At 42.0% G+C, this 20,752-nt stretch overlaps 1 protein-coding gene and 1 long non-coding RNA gene across 3 annotated transcripts; one reads left to right on the forward strand and one right to left on the reverse strand.

Annotated features, from left to right (window-relative positions):
* Positions 1-7,051: 7,051 nt before the first annotated feature.
* LOC125739994 (uncharacterized) lies at positions 7,052-9,641 on the reverse strand. Its single transcript, XR_007397413.1, has 6 exons — positions 9,248-9,641; positions 8,695-8,829; positions 8,361-8,450; positions 7,989-8,149; positions 7,638-7,734; positions 7,052-7,492 (listed from the first exon to the last, which is right to left on the reverse strand). It is a non-coding gene; the product is annotated as an uncharacterized LOC125739994 (long non-coding RNA).
* Positions 9,642-9,837: 196 nt separating this feature from the next.
* Positions 9,838-12,295, forward strand: LOC125739986 (uncharacterized). Of its 2 annotated transcripts, none has more exons than XM_049010603.1 (6): positions 9,838-10,095; positions 10,724-10,813; positions 11,124-11,234; positions 11,314-11,421; positions 11,516-11,626; positions 11,823-12,295. In XM_049010603.1, exons 1-6 carry the CDS (start codon positions 10,003-10,005, stop codon positions 12,276-12,278), a joined length of 969 nt encoding a protein of 322 aa, XP_048866560.1. In that variant the 5' UTR covers positions 9,838-10,002; the 3' UTR covers positions 12,279-12,295. The 2 variants fall into 2 exon arrangements, with proteins under 2 accessions (XP_048866560.1, XP_048866561.1); XM_049010604.1 differs by having other exon boundaries at positions 11,516-11,584.
* Positions 12,296-20,752: the final 8,457 nt, after the last annotated feature.

Raw genomic sequence — 20,752 nt, forward strand, 5'->3', positions numbered from 1 at the left:
GCACTACTAATAGTGAAATCTTCAAGAGAGCTGGGTTTATTCTGAGGTAATAAAAAATAAAGTATTGATCATTATTATGTGCCTGAGCTGAGCTGCACACAGTGATTACAGCTTAGAGTTTATTTTGAAAGTGTCAAGTTGACATCATTTGTTGTCATTCAGAGAGGAGCATAGTCTTCCTTACATATTGTTTTAATTTCTACAGCTGTGACTAAATCAGCAACTTTTTTATTTGGTAAATATCGTTCCTGTTATGTATAATAAACTGCAATTTTCCCCTATCCCTCCCCATCTCTTCCGAATCAATATACTTGTTCTGTACTGTACATACTATCATAATTTACTGTTTTGTATATAAATTATTATGACGGAAAGTGCATCGGCGAGTTGTGGTCGGGGTCTGGACAGGGAGGCGGAGCAAAGGTCGAATGGAGGCCGTGATGCAGTCGACGAGACCTGTGGGCGGAGCTGAGCTTGCAGCGTCGCGTAACAGGCCTGACAGCTACTGGAGTCTCCATACGCGGGATTCCTCCATCACCTAAAGAAAGCAGCCCTGAGGTGGTGCTCTGCATTCAGGTACAGTGGGTTATATCTGAAATGGAGCCTGGATGGTTCACGAAAATACGCGAATACGGCATCTGTCAATGGCCCCAACTGTTGAATAACTAAGTGGGCAAAGCCCTCACCAGCTACTGTCAGTTCCTGCATGGATGGATAATAGATACCTTTTCCTTGCCTTATAAGCTCTTTTATCTATTTTCAGGTATAAAACCAGGCTAGTTTCAGTGTGTCCTTACAGTGATGTACCTGCTGTGTACTATGCATTTCATATTTGCTGGTCTAAGATAAATATGATCCCAAATTCCTATTGTAACCATGGCCTCTTACTCAAATCAATGTGTCCACTTGCTCACTGTGCCCTGCTTCCATTTTACTGTTACAAAGGAAACATCACATTAACCCTGTGTAATTACACCATTTTAATTACAGGGAGATTTGTGAAATTCATATATAGAATAAAATAAATATTACATGCTATAGCTGAAATGTTTTGCTCATACATTATTCTATATTTTCAAAATGCCATTATAATAAACTGCCCAGCATGTGTCCATACAGCGCTCCTCGTAGGTGTGTGATTTTATACACCTGTGACAGTGGGGTCTAAATGAAACACCTGAATTCAACGATTAAGTAGTACATAAAAACCACATTTACTTAACTCGTTTTTTTCTTCCAAATCTAGTAAATATTGTTTAGCAGTCCACTCACAGAGCTCCAGGGGTCCTGCACACAATACCTCAAGAAGGAGGCCAAAGTCTCTCAAACAGCCCCAGACCAGCACACAAGAACCACCACCAACCATTCCTGTTGTGGCAGTAAACAGTCAGTATCTTTTACTATATCTGGGCTTCTATATTCTTGCCCACCAAGCCAACACCATCACAGTGGATTAAAAATAATCAGCTAAATAAAAGGCAAATATACATCCAGCACCACTGGTCTGACTGTAGGAAAAAAAAAAATTATTACACCCTACTAACATTTGTTTAGTTTATATAACATAAAATTGAACTATGAACTTAAAATATATTTCTGTTCTTAGATAAATTAATTTTGTGTAACCACTTGTCTTAAAAAATGAATTACACTAAAATGTATTGTTGGGTGTAAGTAGCTAGAGGGGTAGATAGAATGAAATATTACAAATCACAAATAACTTAATTAATATATTTATGTAATGTAAGAGTTTTTAGGTTTAACTTGATTATTTCAGGTTTTATTTAATACCTGCAACAAAGCAAATATTTTGCAAGACCAAAAGATAATGATTAAATTTCCTTTTATTTAACATGTAATTGTTAAGGCTTATAATTAAGTGACTTGTACTCAATAGTGCTGCAGTTAAACTTACTGAGAAAATGCTTGTGCAGTAACTTCGGAGGATTTTTTAAAGTAAACTTTTTTTTCACTGTGCCCTTAAAATGACAGTGATTTTTTGTGCCAGATTTCTTTTTTGGGAGGTGGATGGGCATGTGGTTCAGCAGACTCTGAAGGGGGCTCCGGTCTCTGAGGTCTCATTTATAACCGCTGCATTTTGGAGAATAAAATGTGACCGCGGGTGAATAGGGTGAGCAAAAATGTGAGCGGCATCAGTACATATATAATAAGTCCTTGTGCTAGTGAGTCATACACCGTACATTTAATTTCACTTATTCAGTCACATATTTATAATAGTGAATAAATATATAAGTAAAATATATAATCCGACTCATATCTTAACTTAATCTACACTTTTAATCTATGCGCCGCAGCTGTTGAAATGTAAATTGATGAGTGATTATCACTATCATTTGGACACGGTGTGAAACAGTCAGTCTGACTGCTGAAAACACATAAATACCACAATCACATTCGTGCTTAACTTAGCATAATGGATGTCATGCCCCGTTCGTCCGTTTCCTCCCATGTGCCGCGCCCCCTCGTTACCTCATGTCGAATCCCTGTGTGATCAGTGTTGGTTTCTTAATAAATCCCTCATTCCCCAATTCTACATCTCCGTCTCCTTGCTCCTGCTTCCCCGGTCCATTTCGTTCCACGACAATGGATGCTCCATTACGCCAATGGCAGAATTAGAAGAGAACAGGTGTTCAGGGACAATTAAGATTTTTTTGGCCCATGATGATGACTGGCTCATAAGCCGATTCAGATTACCTAGATGTGTGCTTTTGGAGCTCTGTGCTGAACTGGGTTCAGTGTTAGAGAGACCAACCCGACGGAACCGCACAATCCCGGACCAAATACAGGTACTGACAACCCTGGGGTTCCTTGCAACTGGCTGTTACAATTAGCCGATAGGTATATGTTAAAATTAACAATAAAACTGTTAATTTGTTCTAAAGCTTGTTTAGGAAATACAAGAATAATCTAATTGTGTTTAATTGTATTCTAGGTCTGGGATATCACAACACATCACAAGTTCTCTTGTACTGTGGGAGAACAGGCCAACATCAAAAGTCAATTTGCAGCAATGTCTGATTTTCTTTGCATACGTCATTTTTGTCTTTTGAGCGCATGTACACTTTTAGTATGAGTTCTACGCAGAGTTTTACAGTATAAATGAGACCCCTGGTCTGTGATCAGAAGGTAACTGGTTCATGCCCAGCATTAGCAGAACTATGGGTCCTTCACTAAAGCCCTTAACTCCCACCTGGACTAGAAACCACCCTAAGATCATGCTAGCAGACACTTGCACTATGTCTGGTACCATTTTGCACCAGATGCTGAATAGGGCCCTTCATCTTAATTGGCAATGACCATATTATTTTCTAAACAAACACAAGTTTCATTTGCCAGTCCTGTTGTTATTGGAGGGGTTTGAATTGGCCAAATAAAATGCCTATTTTTGATTGTCCTGAAATTGTCTGCTTGAGACTCATAGTGAGAAATTTGAGTTAATACATGAGTAAATCATCCACCCATCATCTGAAACTGCTTCTCCTATTCAGGGTCACAAGGCATCCAGAGCCCATCCTGGAGGCAGTGGGCATAAGGCAGGGAACAGCCCAGGAAGGGGCACCCACCCATTGCGGGGCACACTCACACACCAGTCACTCACACACCAGTCACTCACATACCATTCACAACTGTGGGTAATATGGCAACTCCAGTTAAGCATAGTTTTGGACTGCCTGAGGAAACCAGAGTACTCCACAACAACACAAGGAAATCATGCAACCTCCACACACAGAGCACACTCTGGTCTCAGACATGTGAGGTAACAATGCTAATCACCACACCACCCTGCCAACCACAGGAGTAAATCAAACATAGTAATTTTAGTCATTTAGTAGTGTTTGAGGGCAGTATGTGGCTCAGTAAACTAAGACTTTGTGCCTGGGCTCAGAAGGTCACTTATTCAAGCCCAGCCTCCACGTCTGCAGGTTCTTGAGCAACTTCCTGGGTGCTGTAACCGATGGCTGCCCTACACAGCCAGCATGTTCTCACCTACAGAGAGCAAGCTGGGAGAGGCATAAGGAGAATTTCTCCAAAGATATCTATTATTAGTTAGTTAATGTTTATTATTAGTGAATAGTATTTAATCCATCCATTTTCCAAACCGCGTATCCTACTGGGTCGCGGGGGGTCCAGAGCCTATCCCAGAATCAATGGGCACGAGGCAGGGAACATCCCAGGATGGGGGGCCAGCCCATCGCAGGGCACACTCACACACCATTCACTCACACATGCACACTTACGGGCAATTTAGCAAATCCAATCAGCCTCAGCATGTTTTTGGACTGTGGGGGGAAACCAGAGTACTCAGAGGAAACCCCACTACGACATGGGGAGAACATGCAAACTCCACACACATGTGACCCAGGCGGAGACTCAAACCAGGGTCCCAGAGGTGTGAGGCAACAGTGCTAACCACTGCACCACCATGCCGCCCCTGAATAGCATTTAATTTCATATATAATTTAAACAACAATTTTGAGCATTGTGAAATAAAACTGCAAAGTTTCAAAAACTCAACATTTACTATACACGGTGCGTAGAATTATTAGGCAAGTGTGTATTTTACTTGTATGTTCTCATCCGAGCAATACTTTCAGTCCAGATGAATCTCTAATTGAGAATCAACTGTTTAAAAACAGCAAAATGTTCAGTAAACAGGAGAACATAGATACTTTCCTGTGCAAATTATTATTACTATTAAAATGGGCCAAAGAGGACCTTACAGAGAGCAGGATAAAAACAAGATTCAAGATTGGTTTATTGTCAATACAGCAATATACACATTATACAGTGTATTGAAATGCCGTTCCACACAGGTCCTCCATGGTGAATTATAAACATAAAAATATATCAAAAAAATATAAAACAGAAATAATAATGGAGAAATAATTCACATAAATAATCAAACAAAATTTTTATGAAAAAAAAAACAAACTAGTTCTAACTAACTGTCTATGTACAGTAAACAGGCCAGAGACAATACAAAGTGGTCATGTGCAATTAGAGCTCAAGAGAAATGTCCAGGTAGTATTTAAAATTCCAGGTTATAGTCAGGATATTGTTGACAAGACAAGACAAAGACATACCAGTTATAACAAGTGCATTGAGGTGTGCAAATAAGCATAATGTGAGAGTCCGGTTTGCAGTGTTTCTGTGTTGTGGGTATCAACATTCCTTTTGGTGACAGTGAGTTGAGAGCTCTGACTGCTTGAGGAAAGAAGCTTTTGAAGTGTCTGGCAGTTACAGTTCTGATGCTGCGGAACCGTCTACCAGACAGGAGAGAGAACAGTGCATGTGAGGGGTGGGAAGTGTCCTTCACTATGCTGTTTGCACGACGGATGATGTGCTTTTCATACAGATGGGAGATGGCTGGGAGAGGGACCCCGTGATACTCTCTGCTGTCCTGCTGCAGGGATTTATTTTCAGCGGCGGTGCAGTTTCCATACCAGACAGTGATGTAGCAGCAGAGAACACTCTCGATGGTCCCCTGGAACAAAATAGTACAGTACCAGTCAGAGGGATGCAAAACGATCAAAACTGCCAGACTTTTGAAACGTGATCTCTGTACAATCAAGTGTTTTGCTGCCAACAGCTGAAGAAGCATGTAGAGAGAAGAAGACAGTTAAACTGCCAAAAGTTCTGCATCAAATTAAAGGGGAGACTTCCAGAAACTCTTGAGCATCAAATGACATCATTTTTCAAAACTGCAATCTGAACAGAATCTCCAGACGTTCTAGGTGCAGTGTGATGCGTGACATTTCTAAGGTCATTAACACTGAAACGTGACCTGCACTCAATAAGGCATGCAAGGTATAACATTAAGAATGGGCACGGACACATCTCAGGATTGATGGTACAAAGGTTTTGGGGACAGATCCCAGGTCGAAAAGAAATGTACTTAAGTTGTATTTTTTTGCCTTGTACTTATTGAACTTTTAGCATGCTGTAGAAGTGCAAACTTAAATGTGCTATTTTGGAACAGCTATTAGTGTATTAAGTGCATTTTAAGAAGTTCTTAAGCACAACTTAATTTTAAATTAAATACACTATTTTATGCTAAAATGGAACAACTAATAGTATCTTTATTGCATGTACAGCATGTTTTAAGTATATTTATCACTAAACAGAAAAACCTTTAGACTGTTTAAAACATTCTTAAACTCTTATTTTAGTAAATTCTTTAACAATCGCTAATGAACACAAATCAAAATGACACTTTCATTGTGCCTCTACTGACTAAAGAACAACAGCAAATGACAAAGGGAAAATTTGGCAAGGCCCATTATTTGGAAAATAATGGGCAAACAAAAATATATAGATATTTTAAAAAAATATATCAAGTTTTTCTTGCATTCATTGGCAAAATCAAACCATTTCAAACATTTATTTGAGGTAGAAACATGTAAAATAAATAAATAAATAAATAAATAAATAAATAAATAAAATTATGCAACTTACAGCCTAAAGTAATATGCCTAACATCCATGTAAACCCTGGTGCATACTGCCCTTGCACACACGTGTGTGTGTGTGTGTGTGTGTGTGTGTGTGTGTGTGTGTGTGTGTGTGAGTGAAAACAAAACACAAAATCACAATCAAACCTACATCTTCTTCTTTGAAACAAAATTTTCATTGTTGCACTTTCGTCTTATGACAGCTCTCACTTCAGACACACTTGTTCCTGGGAACTCAGATATTACTGTATCTGTAGGGAAAAATAAAACACACATTTGTATGCCACTTACTTAGACATAAGCATAGGCAAATGTATTGTTTTAAATTAATGCATTATTTTAACTCACTAGTCAGTTTACACACTCACAATCCTTGTCGGTCATAATAAAGACATACAATCCATAGACAATAATGAAATATATGATATATTCAATACATACCAACAAGAGCATTCAACTTTTCAGAATCTAAGGGATCCTTTTCCGTTCCATTGCCTGTAAGGCTTGAGGAAGCTAAAATGTTGCGACCAAAGAGTAGAATAGCTAAATACTCAGATTACTATACAAAGTAAAGTCCAGTAACCAAAAGCTAAAAATAACATTGTGAAGACATAGAAATAACAATATGAAACGAAACAGCAATTTTCAAAGCAGATGATGCTCAGAACTAAATAGTCTTGGTAAAGAAGTAATATCTGTGTGTTGTGACTTCACACAGCACCTGACAAGCCACATGGAAACATCTGTCACTTCCCTCACTGCACCCAGGTAGCAGAAATTTGCCAAGAAAGAATATTTGAGTATCATCTTGTTTGGAAATCATGGGCTCATTTATGGCATAAGATACTGCCTATAGTAAAAATAAGTCATTATTTTAGAAAGGGAAGCACAGAGGGAACCAACATACTATTTCTGGAGCAGGACTGGAGGACCCTGAACTTGTATCACTGTCGAAGGAAGGTAGCAAACGCTTCATAGTGGTTGTTAGTTCCTTAACACAATTGATAAGGGTGGGTATTTCTGTATAAAAGTAAAAAAAAAAAAAAAAAAAAAAGACATCAGCCACAGATATCTGACAATTTTCTAATTACCAAATAACATGATTTATGTTATCTAAATTTAACATACACAAATATATAGAACATTTCTTTTTCATTACAGATACCTTTTAATGCATCTATCACTTCCTGGCGCCTGTCTATGTTTTCCAGTGCCTGATTCATCGGGCCACACTCCATTTCCTGTTGCCTAAAGCAGGGGTCCTATATAAATGAAAATTTTTTTATGTTATGTTTCACAAAACAAGAATTTATTGTATTTTCTGTTGCATAATTCAAATTACCCCCAACAAGTGTATTATTTAAGGTCTCCTGTTTCTTGTCAGCCTCTACTTTGATCTTGGCCTTCACTTTCTCCCACAAATGCTTTCTGTGCAAACTTTGTTGCTAATACACAAGTTCTAAACTTGCAATTTAGACTTTGCATATATTTTGTGCTGTATAAAGAATATACTTACAGCTGTTCTAGAAGCTTGGGGTGAATCAAAAAGGTCTATATTGGTGTCTATGTCTACATCATCTTCCTCACTTTGTGAGGAAAATTTTTTCCTTTTTTCAGCAGAGAAGACTTAAGCTGCGAAAGAACCCTCTCGTTTGCAGCCTTCATCATTTTTGGTTTCTGAAACAAAGACCACAATAAGTAAAATTAAGATATGTACAAACAACGTTCCACAAAATTCTTCATATTTTTTATATTATTAGCACACAATGTATTGAACTTTTCATAGAAACGGATTTGCCTGGCGGGTGTTAGTCAGAGGTAATAGCGCAGAGGTTAAACTAGTGTGTGCAGTAATTCCCAATATTAACTCATGTCTTTCAAAACTCACCTTCGTTCCAAAGGCTTGTGCTGAATCTATGTCAGTCTCATCATTGTCTGAAGAAATTATGTGACATCCTGTCACATGTTTTTTCTTTTTCTGTAGATGGAGGAAAACATATGTAATTCACAATACATAAAATATCCCACTGATATTTTCAGGTGAAAATCCTCTTAAATCCTTCCCAATCAGCAAGATAAGAAATGTATCTGTTATTTAGCATTGTATTTAATACTGACTGATAACTAATCTGGGATGTGTAGATGTCTAGTACTGTGGTGTCCATAACTACATATTGTAACAGTTTTTATTCAATGTCATATGTCAAAAAAGCAGTATCGACCTTCGGTCTGTCTTCATCTTGTGTCACTGTACACTCTGCAGACTCTCCTCACAGCTGCTGTGGTGCTGCTGCTGTGCCAGATGTCTTCATTTCTGAGGAAAGCTGTTTTTTTTTCTACAACTTCCTTAAAGTTCTCTGCATACAAAATGATAAAAATTGTGGACAGGAAGAATGTCATTGTGGATATTTGAACTACAGATTGTAACTGCAAAGAATTCCTAACCTTTATGACTCCTACTCTTATTCCTAAAACATTAGTTAAATAGGATACATATTTTCAAAACTAGACAATGTAAGGATTACTTTGGATCTACAACAATGACCAAAACATGTAAACAAACAGTCAGTGCACACACAAGGAGCCATTACAGATTGGCTAAAGAGCGGCTAATCTACTAATCTAAACTGACCGACCGACACCACCACCACCACCACCACCCCACACACACACACACACACACACACACACACACACACACACACACACACACACACACACACACACACACACACACACACGCAGATAGTATTGCATTGGCTATAATGAACTTACCTCCAAGAAAGAGTATTTTTGCCGCCAGTGTCTTAGCTTCTCCGTGTCTGCTGCGACTAGGCAAACACACTTCAACATAGCCATCTTCACTATCAAGTTGCTGTCGAGAGGCTATCCGATATTCTTCCCTCCTGTGTTCGCATCTTATTATGTTCGTACTCTCACCAACTTTGTATCGGGGAAATAAAACAGCCCGAATTTGGGAAATACCATTATTTTTTAGCTTCCTCTCAACTATAGCACACTACACTTATGCTACACACGTTAGAAACAGCTCAGTAGTCTGACGTTTTCGCATCACCGGAAGATATGAATTTGAATACGGCAAAGCTCAACTCTGATTGGTTAAATGGCATTACACTCCGTTGGCGATCTCTGAAGAGGAAACGGACCTGATTAATTATTTGCATTTAAGGTAGGTATTTTGGGTATTTTTAAGTTGCAATGCAATCCTTTGTTTGAAATAATTAGCCTATAGGCCTGACAAGTTGATTCTGCCAAATTACCATAAAGAAGTACAATTTTCTCTTTGTCTATGGTTGAACATTGAGAAGGATCTGTGAGCATAGTGTTATAAATATTTCCTATAATGGCGCAAGCTAATCTGGAGCATTAACAACAAGGTAGTTAAAATATAGTGACATGCTGTCAAGTAGTTTTACATTGCAATGTGAAGATCATAATTACACGAAATAAGTAATTTTTTTCTTGCCTGTGCACAGCAGGCAGCATTTGGTAACTTGCAAGTGACCAAAATGAAGAAATACAAATCCTATCTGCAGGCATCTGAAAACAACATTCCAAGAACCACAGATTACAGGCGATTGAGACTTGGTAGAGATAAAGAGGTAACACTGAATTTGCTTATTTTTTGTTAAGTTTTCATTGGTGACACTCTCCACAGACTGTCAATTTGCCAGAAATCCTATCAATTTCCTCCTGATGCTGTTATTCTTGTCATCCTGCAACATCTGACTGTGGCGTGCAGCTCGCATCACAGCCAACCCTTCACACCCTGGACACAAGCTGTTTGACCTGCTACCCTCAGGCAGGAGGCTCCGGTCCATTCGGACCAGAACCTCTCGCCATAGGAACAGTTTCTTCCCCTCTGCTGTTGGTCTCATGAACAATATGCACAAGTCTGTTGCCACCACTCTCTCTAAGCCAAACACATGACCCTGTTTCGTGTTTGTCGCTCCGGTTCTACTTCACCTGCACTCTTGTAAATATATCAATCTGCTCAGCAAAGGAACTTTTTTACTCTATGTTTATTTAAGTACTGCCCATAATATTGCACTTGAGTTTATTTATTTATCTAACTGACTGTCTCCCTCTGTATTGCATAATATCGCACTGAACACCGCAGCAATTTCCTGATGTTGTAAACCTGCTCAACATTTGGCAATAAAGTCCATTCTGATTCTGATTCTGATTCTGAGACACCTATGTAATGTCCTTATCTCAATCTCTTTGCAGAACTATGGCAGAGTACTTTATAAAGACTTTGTTTCTACCAGCGAGTCAGATATCCCAAGAACAAGTGCATACCGGAAAAGGAAAACACAGGTAAAATAAATATTCTGTGTTACATGGTTATATGCTGTGTAGGTTGTACTGTGGTTGTTGTGGTCATGTGTGTACACAAAACTCAGCTCTATAAAGATTTCCCATTATTGAGCTAAATACAGTCAGTGTCATAAACTACAGTCTAAAACTAAATCAGGAAAATAGGTAAACAACGCCACATTTAATGCTGCCAAGTATACACACTAACGTGTGTACCAAGTATTAACATGATGTGCACATCCCGTGTGTGAATTGTTTTCTAAGGAGATACTTATAAAAAGACCTTGACATAGTTTCATATGCTGCTAAGTTCCCTGTTCACTCCAATGAGGATGAGGACACCAGTGTACAAAATTTCCACTGCCCTGGACCTGCTAAAAGACCCAGAATTAAAAGACAAATGCAAGCAGCGTCAGTCTGGGTATACAATTTATTATTTATATCAGTTTATATCTGCCATATGTTACAACACTAAATAATTACTCAAAATAAATATTTAGTCTGTTGCAGATGAACCAAACAGTGATTTCAGGGCACTGCCTCACCAGACAGAGTCACTTGTAACTGCTGAGGAAGGTTACAATGAAGCAATCAGGAACCAGTCACAGGTCATTTGAAATAGCTTGGAACACATATTCTTGAAAGTTGTTGTTTGAATTACTCATCAGAATTTATTACTCAGATATACAATATATTCCATAGATTTACAAAGACCAAAAGGACACCAGAGGACACCAGGAGCATACTGCTAATTTGCAAACAGCACCTGATGTACGTCAACCACCTCAAAGTCCAAACTGCAATGCATTACAGGTACTTTCATGAGACACACAATGTGGCATTGTAAAGGATATGTACACTATATCTTCAGTCATGTTCATGGATATCTTACTTAATATAAAAGCACTGTAATTATAATGATTTTTACTATATAGTTACACTTTAGTTGCAAATTTAATATAGCCGGATATTAAATGCTGACTCTAATTACTGATTTGTTCTTTTCTAGGACTCTGAAGGGGATGAGCTCCTCTACCCAGGGGCACCTCTCTCCAAAGGACAGAGTCTGCTTCTTTTGATGGCGTACATTTTGAGACACAACCTGACAGGGATAGCCCTTCAACATCTTCTCAAAATGTTCAATGAACATTTCCCAGGATCAATGCCTGCAACTTCTTACCTGTTCCATAAGGCCTATGGACAGTATGGACAGTATGAAGCACATTTTTACTGTTCTGGATGCACAAGCTACATAGGTAATGGTACTGATCAGACACAGTGTACAATATGTCACATGTCATTTGATGCAGACACTAATTTGAGAAATGGGTCATATTTTCTTGTTTTGAATTTATCCTCCCAAATTAAGGACATTCTTGAAAAGCCCCAGACAGCTTTAGCAGGGAATGTATCACCCAGTGGTGTTTTAATGATATACATTCAGGAACGCAGTATGAGAAGCTAATCAGGAGTGGTGAAACTAGTGAAGATGACATAAGTCTATTGTGGAACTGTGATGGTATCCCTGTTTTCAAGAGTTCCAAGTGTCAGCTATGGCCCATTCAGTGTCAGATTATTGAACTGAATCCGAAAGATCGGAAAAGTAATGTTTGCATACCATGTATTTGGTGTGGTGAGGTGAAACCCAACATGACAACTCTGTTAACTCCATTTGTTGATCAGCTACAAGAATTGGAGAAAAATGGAATAAAATGGATAGACACAGAGAACCAACAGCATTCATCTAAAGTGCATGCCCTGATCTGTAGTTCAGATTCAGTGGCTCGTGCTCAAATTCGTAACTCAAAACAGTTCAACGGAGAATATGGCTGTGACTTTTGCTACCATAAAGGTGGTCCATACTCACATATAAGTCCTGAACCTCCTCTCAGATCAGAATCTAAACATATTGACCATGCAATGGCTGCAACTCCTCAGCAACCTGTAATGGGAGTGAAAGGTCCCGCTCCTCTAATGAAGCTTTCAAAGTTTTTGTGCCAGAATACCAGCACAGCATTTGCTTTGGAGTTACACGGCAGCTAACGACATTATGGCTAGATTCGCGAAATAATGCAAAGCCATGGTACATCGGCACTAAATCTGAAATGATTGATAAGCGGCTGCTAGCCATTAAGCCTCCAGTAGAGTTAACTAGAGTCCCACGTTCAGTACAGGAACGGAAATATTGGAAAGCCTCAGAATGGAGATCTTTTCTTTTGTTCTATGCTTTACCTGTGCTTTCTGGTATTCTTTCAAAGAAGTATTTGAACCATCTTTTCCTCCTTGTTTTTGGTGTTTATACTCTGCTTCAGGAAAACATCCAAATAGTTGATATTGATAATGCAGAGAAGGCACTGAAAAAATTTGTTATGGAGTTTGAGAAGTTGTACGGATGAGAAAACATGACTTACAATGTGCACACACATTTCAGCAAGTGTCAGAAACTGGGGTCCCCTGTGGGCCACATCCACATTTTCATTTGAAAGTTTTAATGGCACCCTACTGAAATTCTTTAATGGGACCACATATGTCCAAGATCAGATTGTCAAGAGATTCCTCAAATGGAGAGACCTTTCAAACAAAGCAAACAAACGCATGAACAAGGCCAAAGACACTGTGAAGGAACTATTCTATGATATGCAAAACAGCAAGCAAAAGACAGCTAAATCATCACACCTATCAGATAATGTTAGGGTATTTGGTAATTCTAATCCAGTGAATGTTCCAGTGCATCACATACTGGCTATTGAGGAACTTTTTGGTGTCAGGGTACAGCAGTACCTATATTATGGTCGTTTTCTCGTCGACCATGTTCTCTATCATTCAGAAACATATACAAGGCTTCAGAAAAGAAACAACTCAGTTGTAGAATTAGCTGATGGCACATTTTGCAGGATCCTGAGAATCGTGGCATTTCACACTGCAGGTTGTAATACACAACAGAGTTGTGTTTTGGTTAAGGAGCTTTGCAGGTCTAGAAGTCAAATGTATAAGGATGCAGACTTTAAGATTTCTTTTAGGTTTGTGAATGAAGTGACGGAGTCCAACACTATTCATGCAGTGCATCCACAGGCTTTGAAAAGGAAATGCGTCATGATTAATGTCAAACAGAAGATGTATGTAATTGCCCTGCCAAATAATATTGAAAGGGACTGATGTACATAATTGCAACTGCACTGATAAAATGCAAGACAGTAGAGGGATTATTGAAAATGTTTGTAACCTCATGAAATTTAGCCATATTATATGTATAGTACCATTTTTATAACATCAGCTTCATAACTGAATGTATGTTGCAATTACGTGTCTTTTTGCTTTGTATCCTTTTGAAATTCTTTTCAAAGTTTAACATTGTAACTGCACTGTAGTTGGGAATAAATACACTCAAAGTAGCCAGAAATGTGCTGTTTTTCTATGAAAAGCATATAGGAAAATATTCAAAGTATGCTTTGACTGCTTTGACTTTTTGATATTAGATAGTATACTGAAGAAGTGCTGAATAAATATGTTACTTTAAGTAAATAAACTGAAATGATGATAAAGGTATGCCTAAAAAGTTAGCCTATAACATATTTTTTGCAGGACACTGAAAAGTATACTTTTGAAAAATGAACTGAAGTACAACTTAAAATAAGTGTTAAATAAATGGGTTTCAATAAATATGCTGAAATGTAACTGATAGTATGCTTACATTTTAGCATATTTTTAAAAGACAGAACAAAATATATTTTAATTACACTATACTGACAGTGTACTTTGCAATACCATACTTAAGTACAGTAATGGTATGTACTAAAAAAATACAAATGTATTGCAAATATGTTATTTGGATTTCTAACACCGTTTAAGTATATTTAAGAACACTTCTTTTCGACCTGGGCAGTGTGAACACCCAGCAGAATCAGTGACACCCCCATCCTCTGACCCGTCTGATGGTTCTGCTGGGCCCAGATTCTCACACAGTTTTATAGGCCCGATTGTTGGAGATGGATAAAACACATACAACCATGAAACAGTCAAAACACAGAGAAAGCTTATCGTGTAAATCAGTACAAGTGCATTTTTCAACATTCATATGTGTGCAGCAAGATATATATATTTTTTTGTGACCAATTTTTTTTTTGACAAAGAACAAAATGGAACAGAACAGAACACTTCTCTTAATGTAAGTAAAATTAGAAAAGCAGAAGGTGCATTATCAGGGTCTTGGTGACATTATGCTTATGCTTGTCCTGCGGGGCCTAACAATGGAGGGGGTCGCTGATGCTGCCACTTTGCAACATAACAGGATAAGATAAAAGGAAAAGGGTGTGGGTACTAATGCCAGTATTGTCAAAACAAGAGTTGTATGTTATGCCAACTGGAAAGGTACCAACAAGAACAGCAGACGCCCTAAAAAGCTAGACACAGACAACAGAGAGCTGAGCTTCCTTCGGTATGTACTGTTTGTGCATCTGAGCGTGGCTCCCGGATCGCGATCTGTACAACAAATAAAGAGAGCTGACTTACAACCATCCTTTGCCTCACGAATGCATCTTTTCCTCATCAACGGACTCGGTGGAGTCGAACTCCAACAATTTGGGGGCTCGTCCGGGATGAGGAGGAGGTTGTTCTGATTGGAACCAGAGACGAGGTCTTGCGGACGCGGACAGCCACGGGGCCCAGAGAAAAAAGGTAGGCAGAGCCTGTTTTATCAAATTCTGCATATTGGCGATTGCTAAATAAAATGGCTGGAAGTGTCTCAGGATCTGTTAGCCAATATTGAGGCGAGGGTTTGTTCCTGGAGGAGGACAGTATCCCATCCTCACTGGATCAGAGGACTGGGAGTGGGGAGACTCCTCCCAGTGACGGTGCCCGTGGGTGGCCCGGGACGCTGGGGAGGCAGACCCCATGCTGTCCCTAACGGTCATAGATAAGGAACTGTCGTTCTTGGTGGACACAGGGGCCACATATTCGACATTGAATGTGATACCTAACCAACAACATCTTTCCACCACTACAGTGACCGTTGTGGGCTTCTCCAGGGAGGAACAGAGACTGCCAGTGACTAAGCCTGTGAGAGTGAAGTTGGGGGGACAGACTTTTCTTCACTCGTTTGTGGTTTCCGCTTCAGTGCCTGTGAACCTTCTGGGGTGGGACATGCTGGTTAAGCTGGGAGCTTCAATTTTGTGCAGTGCTGATGGTCTGGTTGTCACCCTCCCAGAAGGGCGGCTCGGGACAGTGGCTGATGCAACCTGTGTCACAGCACCCAGTGGCTGACATCTACTGGGGTCTCCTGCAGCCTAGGCCGGAAGGTATTCTGGCGGTGTACTCCGCATGGCGTCCCTGGATAGCCCTTCTGGAACCCTATGTTCCTCCGCCCGACCCCCCACATGTTACACTGTTTTATGACCGTGATTCTACAGAATGGTATGGGGACCTATTTTCTGGGCAACTGGAAGGCCACGAGTGGCAAGTTGCATCCCAAAATATTTATGTAGGCCCCGAGGGGGTGGCATCGGCTGTCCAGCTGTCTCCGGAGCAACTGCCCTGGTACAGGATGGGAGAGGAGGCGGTGCCACACGTCTCTCGCCCTACATCCTAAGCATCAGGCCAAAGATTTGGGCCCTATGGTGAAAAGAGCCACTTGGGCCAAGGACTGGGTCCCCACCCAGATCCCTCAAATCTCATACTCCCCCTCCTGCAGTTCTTACTGTATTCAAACTAGGGTAACAGACACAGCCCTGTTACAGCATGAACAATTGTCTAGGGACCACGGTAGGGAAAAGATGGATCATCCCAGTGCAGCAGCACTACTGGCTTCCCTGCCAGACTCACTGTGGTCCACCAACCCCACTGATGTTGGTTTGGTGGACTGCACGCCCGTCGACTTCCTACTGCGCCCTACAGCAGGACCCCTTTGGGTCAGGCAATACCAACACAAACCAGCTGCAGAGGAAGGGATATCCGATGTTGATGGTCTCTTACGGGCAAGAGTGTTAGAACGTTCCACTTCTCAGTGGAATACCCCTATCCTCCCAGTGGAGAAGGCAGGAACAGGTAAATATCGTATGGTACACGACCTGCGCGCTATAAACAATCTGCTGCTGACCCCCACTGTTCCAGTTCCTAATCCCTATGTTGCTCTCACTAATCTTACTCCATCCCAAACATGGTTCACGTGCATTGATTTTGCTAACGCTTTCTTTTCCTAACCGCTGGCACCCCACTGCAGGGACGTCTTCTCGTTCACTTACAGGGGATGCCAGTTCAGGTACCCGCGTCTCCCACAGGGATCTGCTCTGTCTCCCGGAATTTTTAATCAGGTGTTGAAGCAGTCGTTGCAGGGCTGCCCTCTCCCTGATGGGGTCACCCTCGTCCAGTACGTCGATGACTTGCTTATCGCGGCTCCGACTGCGGAGGCGGCACTTGAGGCGACTCGGTCAGTGCTCCTCTGGCTGGCAGAAAAAGGATTCAAGGTCAGTAAGGACAAGTTGCAGGTGGCCAGGACGGTGGTTTCCTTCCTGGGGAGGGTCCTATCTGGTAAGGGGACTGGGCTCTCTCCGGCCCATCGGTCAGCCATCCTGAGTCACCCTAAACACATCACTGTGAAGGACATGCTGTCCTTTCTGGGACTTACAGGCTATAGTCGAACTTACATTGCCAATTACACTAGTCTTACGCAACCCCTGAGAGCCCTGGTGCGGCCACATAGCCTGCGGAGCCTCAGCGCCACTCTGACGTGGGATTAGCCTGCAGAGGAGGCTTTCATCACTCTCAAGCAGAGGTTAGCCCAGGCTGCAGATTTGGCACTACCTGATTATTATCTTTCGTTCCATCTAGATGTTTCTGAAACTGAAGACGTTGTGAACGCCATTCTGTTTGGTGTGGTGGACTATGTGAACTCACAAACGTTTACGATGACATCTCTAAGACAGCAGAGGCTCAGCAAAATTCTAGAAGCACCAAATTTAACTTATGTCCATGAAGGCATCAACATGGCTGATCGGATGGGAGGAGGAGTACCACATGAATGCGAGGCAAGGGTAAGGAGAGAGGAAAAGGTCAGGGAGGACCTCGCAGCCGAAAAGATAGAAGGAACAGAGGAGTGGTTTACAGATGGATCTTGTTTTAGAACAGAGAGCGGAGGTTTGCAAGCAGGTTTTGCAGTGGTAGCGAAAGAGGGTCTGGGATTTAGGACGCTTAAAGCAGAGAGACTGGAGGGCGCCCAATCGGTGCCCAGAGAGCAGAGATCTGGGCAGTTATTGAAGCCTTGAAACTAGTGGAAGGTAGAGAAGTCACCATCTATTCAGACTCAGCGTATGCGGTGGGGGCTGTGCATGTGGAACTCAGCCAGTGGCTGAGAGCTGGATTCTTAACTACAGGAAACAGACCGATTAAGCACGAGGCAGATATGAGAGAGCAAGCGGAAGCATTGATGCTTCCTGAGAGAGTAGCCATAGTAAAATGCAAAGGACACGAGGGGTCAGGGACAGTGATAGCACAAGGAAATCAAGCAGCAGATGAGGAAGCAAAACGGGCCGCAGGGTATGTGGTGAGCAGACAGATGGTCACTGTAGAAGAGGAACTGGAGGGCGGCCAGGACAGGCTGACCTCAAGCAGGATCCGCGTCATGCAGGCCCAAGCCTCCCCAGAGGAGAAGAACATGTGGGTAGAAAAGAGGGGCATGGAAACAGAGGGACTGTGGTGCAACAAGGAGGGGAAGCCAGCCCTCCCTATGGGAATCAGGCAACAGGTCATGGAGGAGGCACACGGAGTCATATAGGAGTAGGACAAATGCTTCACAACTTGAGAGGGTGGAGGCATCCGTTCCTGAAGGACATGGTGCAGGAGTTTGTGAGGAGCTATGAGATCTGTGCGCTGCACAGCCCGAGACCCACGGTAAAACCAGAGAAGGGTCAGTTTCCAGCATGCTGTAGGACCGGAGAGGAAATAGTCATAGACTACACAGATATGATAATACCGGTGCGCAGAATGCGATATGTGCCGATGTGTGTGGATGCATTCTCAGGATGGCCAGAAGCCTGGCCCACGAGGAGAGAGGACGGTGCCTCTGTGGTTAAGTTCTTAATTAATCAATATATACCCAGGCATGGGTTCCCCGAGAGGGTGAGGTCAGACAATGGATCCCATTTCAAAAACGAGGATCTGCAGAAGGCAGAAAGGGCGTTGGGACTCAGACATGCTTTTGGGACAGTGTATCATCCCCAGTCCCAGGGGTAGGTGGAGCGCATGAACCAGATGGTCAAACAAAAATTGGCAAAAATCTGTGCACAGACTAAATTGAATTGGGTTGATGCATTACCCCTGGCACTGATGTCAATCAGATGCTCCATAAATCGGGGGACAGGGTTCACTCTGTTTGAGTTGCAGACAGGACAACAATTACCGAGACCCCACGGAGAACTTAAGTGGAAACCGGAACAAGAAGGGGTAAGAACTGCCAAGACATATTATGATGGATTACAAGTTCTTGTTACAGGTTTCTCCAAGCAGGTCCAGGAGGCGAGACCAGAGGCCCGACCAGCTAAACCACATACGGCAAAGTGGGTCCTTCTGAAGGTCATCAAATGGAAGTGGTCAGAGCCCAGGTGGACCGGCCCCTTCCAGGTCACCGAATGGACGTCTCACGCAGTGCGGCTGAAAGGCAAAGGTGAAACCTGGTACCATTGGAGTCAGTGCGCAGCGGTAGCAGAGCCCAGCAGATCCCTCGCCGAGATCCAGGAAGGCCTCACCGACAGCGCAGAGCAACCCGGTTCGGCCGAACCGGCAGCAACTCAGGTCCCAGCAGAGGGGCAGAATAATCCCCTGACCTGAGTCAACCAGCAGGGTAGTCCACCCCTGACTGAAAAGAAGAAAACAGCACCTCATCCTCCATCGGAAAGATCGGGACCAGGATGAAGATGATCAAGATAAAAAGGGGGACTCTGGGGGGAAAACAAGTAATGTGTATGATGTATAACGTGACTAACATGCTCATGCTTTGGCTTCATTCCACTGCCCAGGCTATCCCATGTGGATCGCATCAACTACGTGCATTATAATGTGCTCCGTCTCTCCAATCTGACGCGAGACGCTGTCGAAGGGTTAGCTGAACAACTGGGCCCCACCTCCCTGGTGACCATGCAGAACAGACTTACATTAGACATGTTGCTGGCGGAAAAAGGGGGTGTGTGCCATGTTTGGGGATGTCTGCTGCACTTTCATCCCCAATAATACTGCACCCGACGGGTCTGTCACTAAGGCGCTAGAGGGTCTCCGCACCCTCTGCAAAACCCTGCATGAGCAGGCCGGTATAGGGAACCTCTGGGATGACTGGATGACTTCCAAGTTTCGGCAGTGGAAGGGATTAATCGCTTCGCTACTAATATCGAGTGCTACATTTACATCTATACTGGTTACTTGTGGATGTTGTTGTATTCCCTGCCTATGTGCTCTTGTGGTCAGGCTGATCATATCCACCATAGAGAAAAAGGAAGGGGACTCCAATAACATGTACATGCCAATGATACCTCTGTTGTCGACCCGAGAGGAAGGGGGGACGGACGGGGTGACGTTGGCCTGCTTGGAGCGTCCGTTTTGAGAAGTGATCTCCTTGCGGAGATCAAAAGGGGGATACCACAAATTTTCCACGAATCAATATGACCAGGAGTAATTTTACACGAATCATTGTAATCAGAAGTGATCTCTTAGCAGAGATCAAAAGGGGGAAATTGAGGGGGGGGAGGCTTCTTGCTAAACTTTGTCACACTAAGAAATGGGAACAAACTGGCACACAGGCAGGAAGAAAAGGGGGGCTTCGGCCCTTCTCATAGTGTAAGTAAAATTAGAAAAGCAGAAGGTGCATTATCAAGGTCTTGGTGACATTATGCTTATGCTTGACCTGCTGGGCCTAACAATGGAGGGGGTCGCTGACGCTGCCACTTTGCAACATAACAG

The sequence above is a fragment of the Brienomyrus brachyistius genome, chromosome 4 (genome assembly GCF_023856365.1).
Source record: "Brienomyrus brachyistius isolate T26 chromosome 4, BBRACH_0.4, whole genome shotgun sequence".
Taxonomy (NCBI): Eukaryota; Metazoa; Chordata; class Actinopteri; order Osteoglossiformes; family Mormyridae; genus Brienomyrus; species Brienomyrus brachyistius.

Excerpts from the sequence above, each read along its gene's own strand:
- LOC125739986 (XM_049010603.1), top strand. The coding sequence starts at position 10,003 with ATGAAGAAATACAAATCCTATCTGCAGGCATCTGAAAACAACATTCCA. Across the intron at positions 11,422-11,515 it reads CAATCAGGAACCAGTCACAG|ATTTACAAAGACCAAAAGGA; the intron begins GTCATTTGAAAT and ends TATATTCCATAG. Across the intron at positions 11,627-11,822 it reads CAAACTGCAATGCATTACAG|GACTCTGAAGGGGATGAGCT; the intron begins GTACTTTCATGA and ends GTTCTTTTCTAG.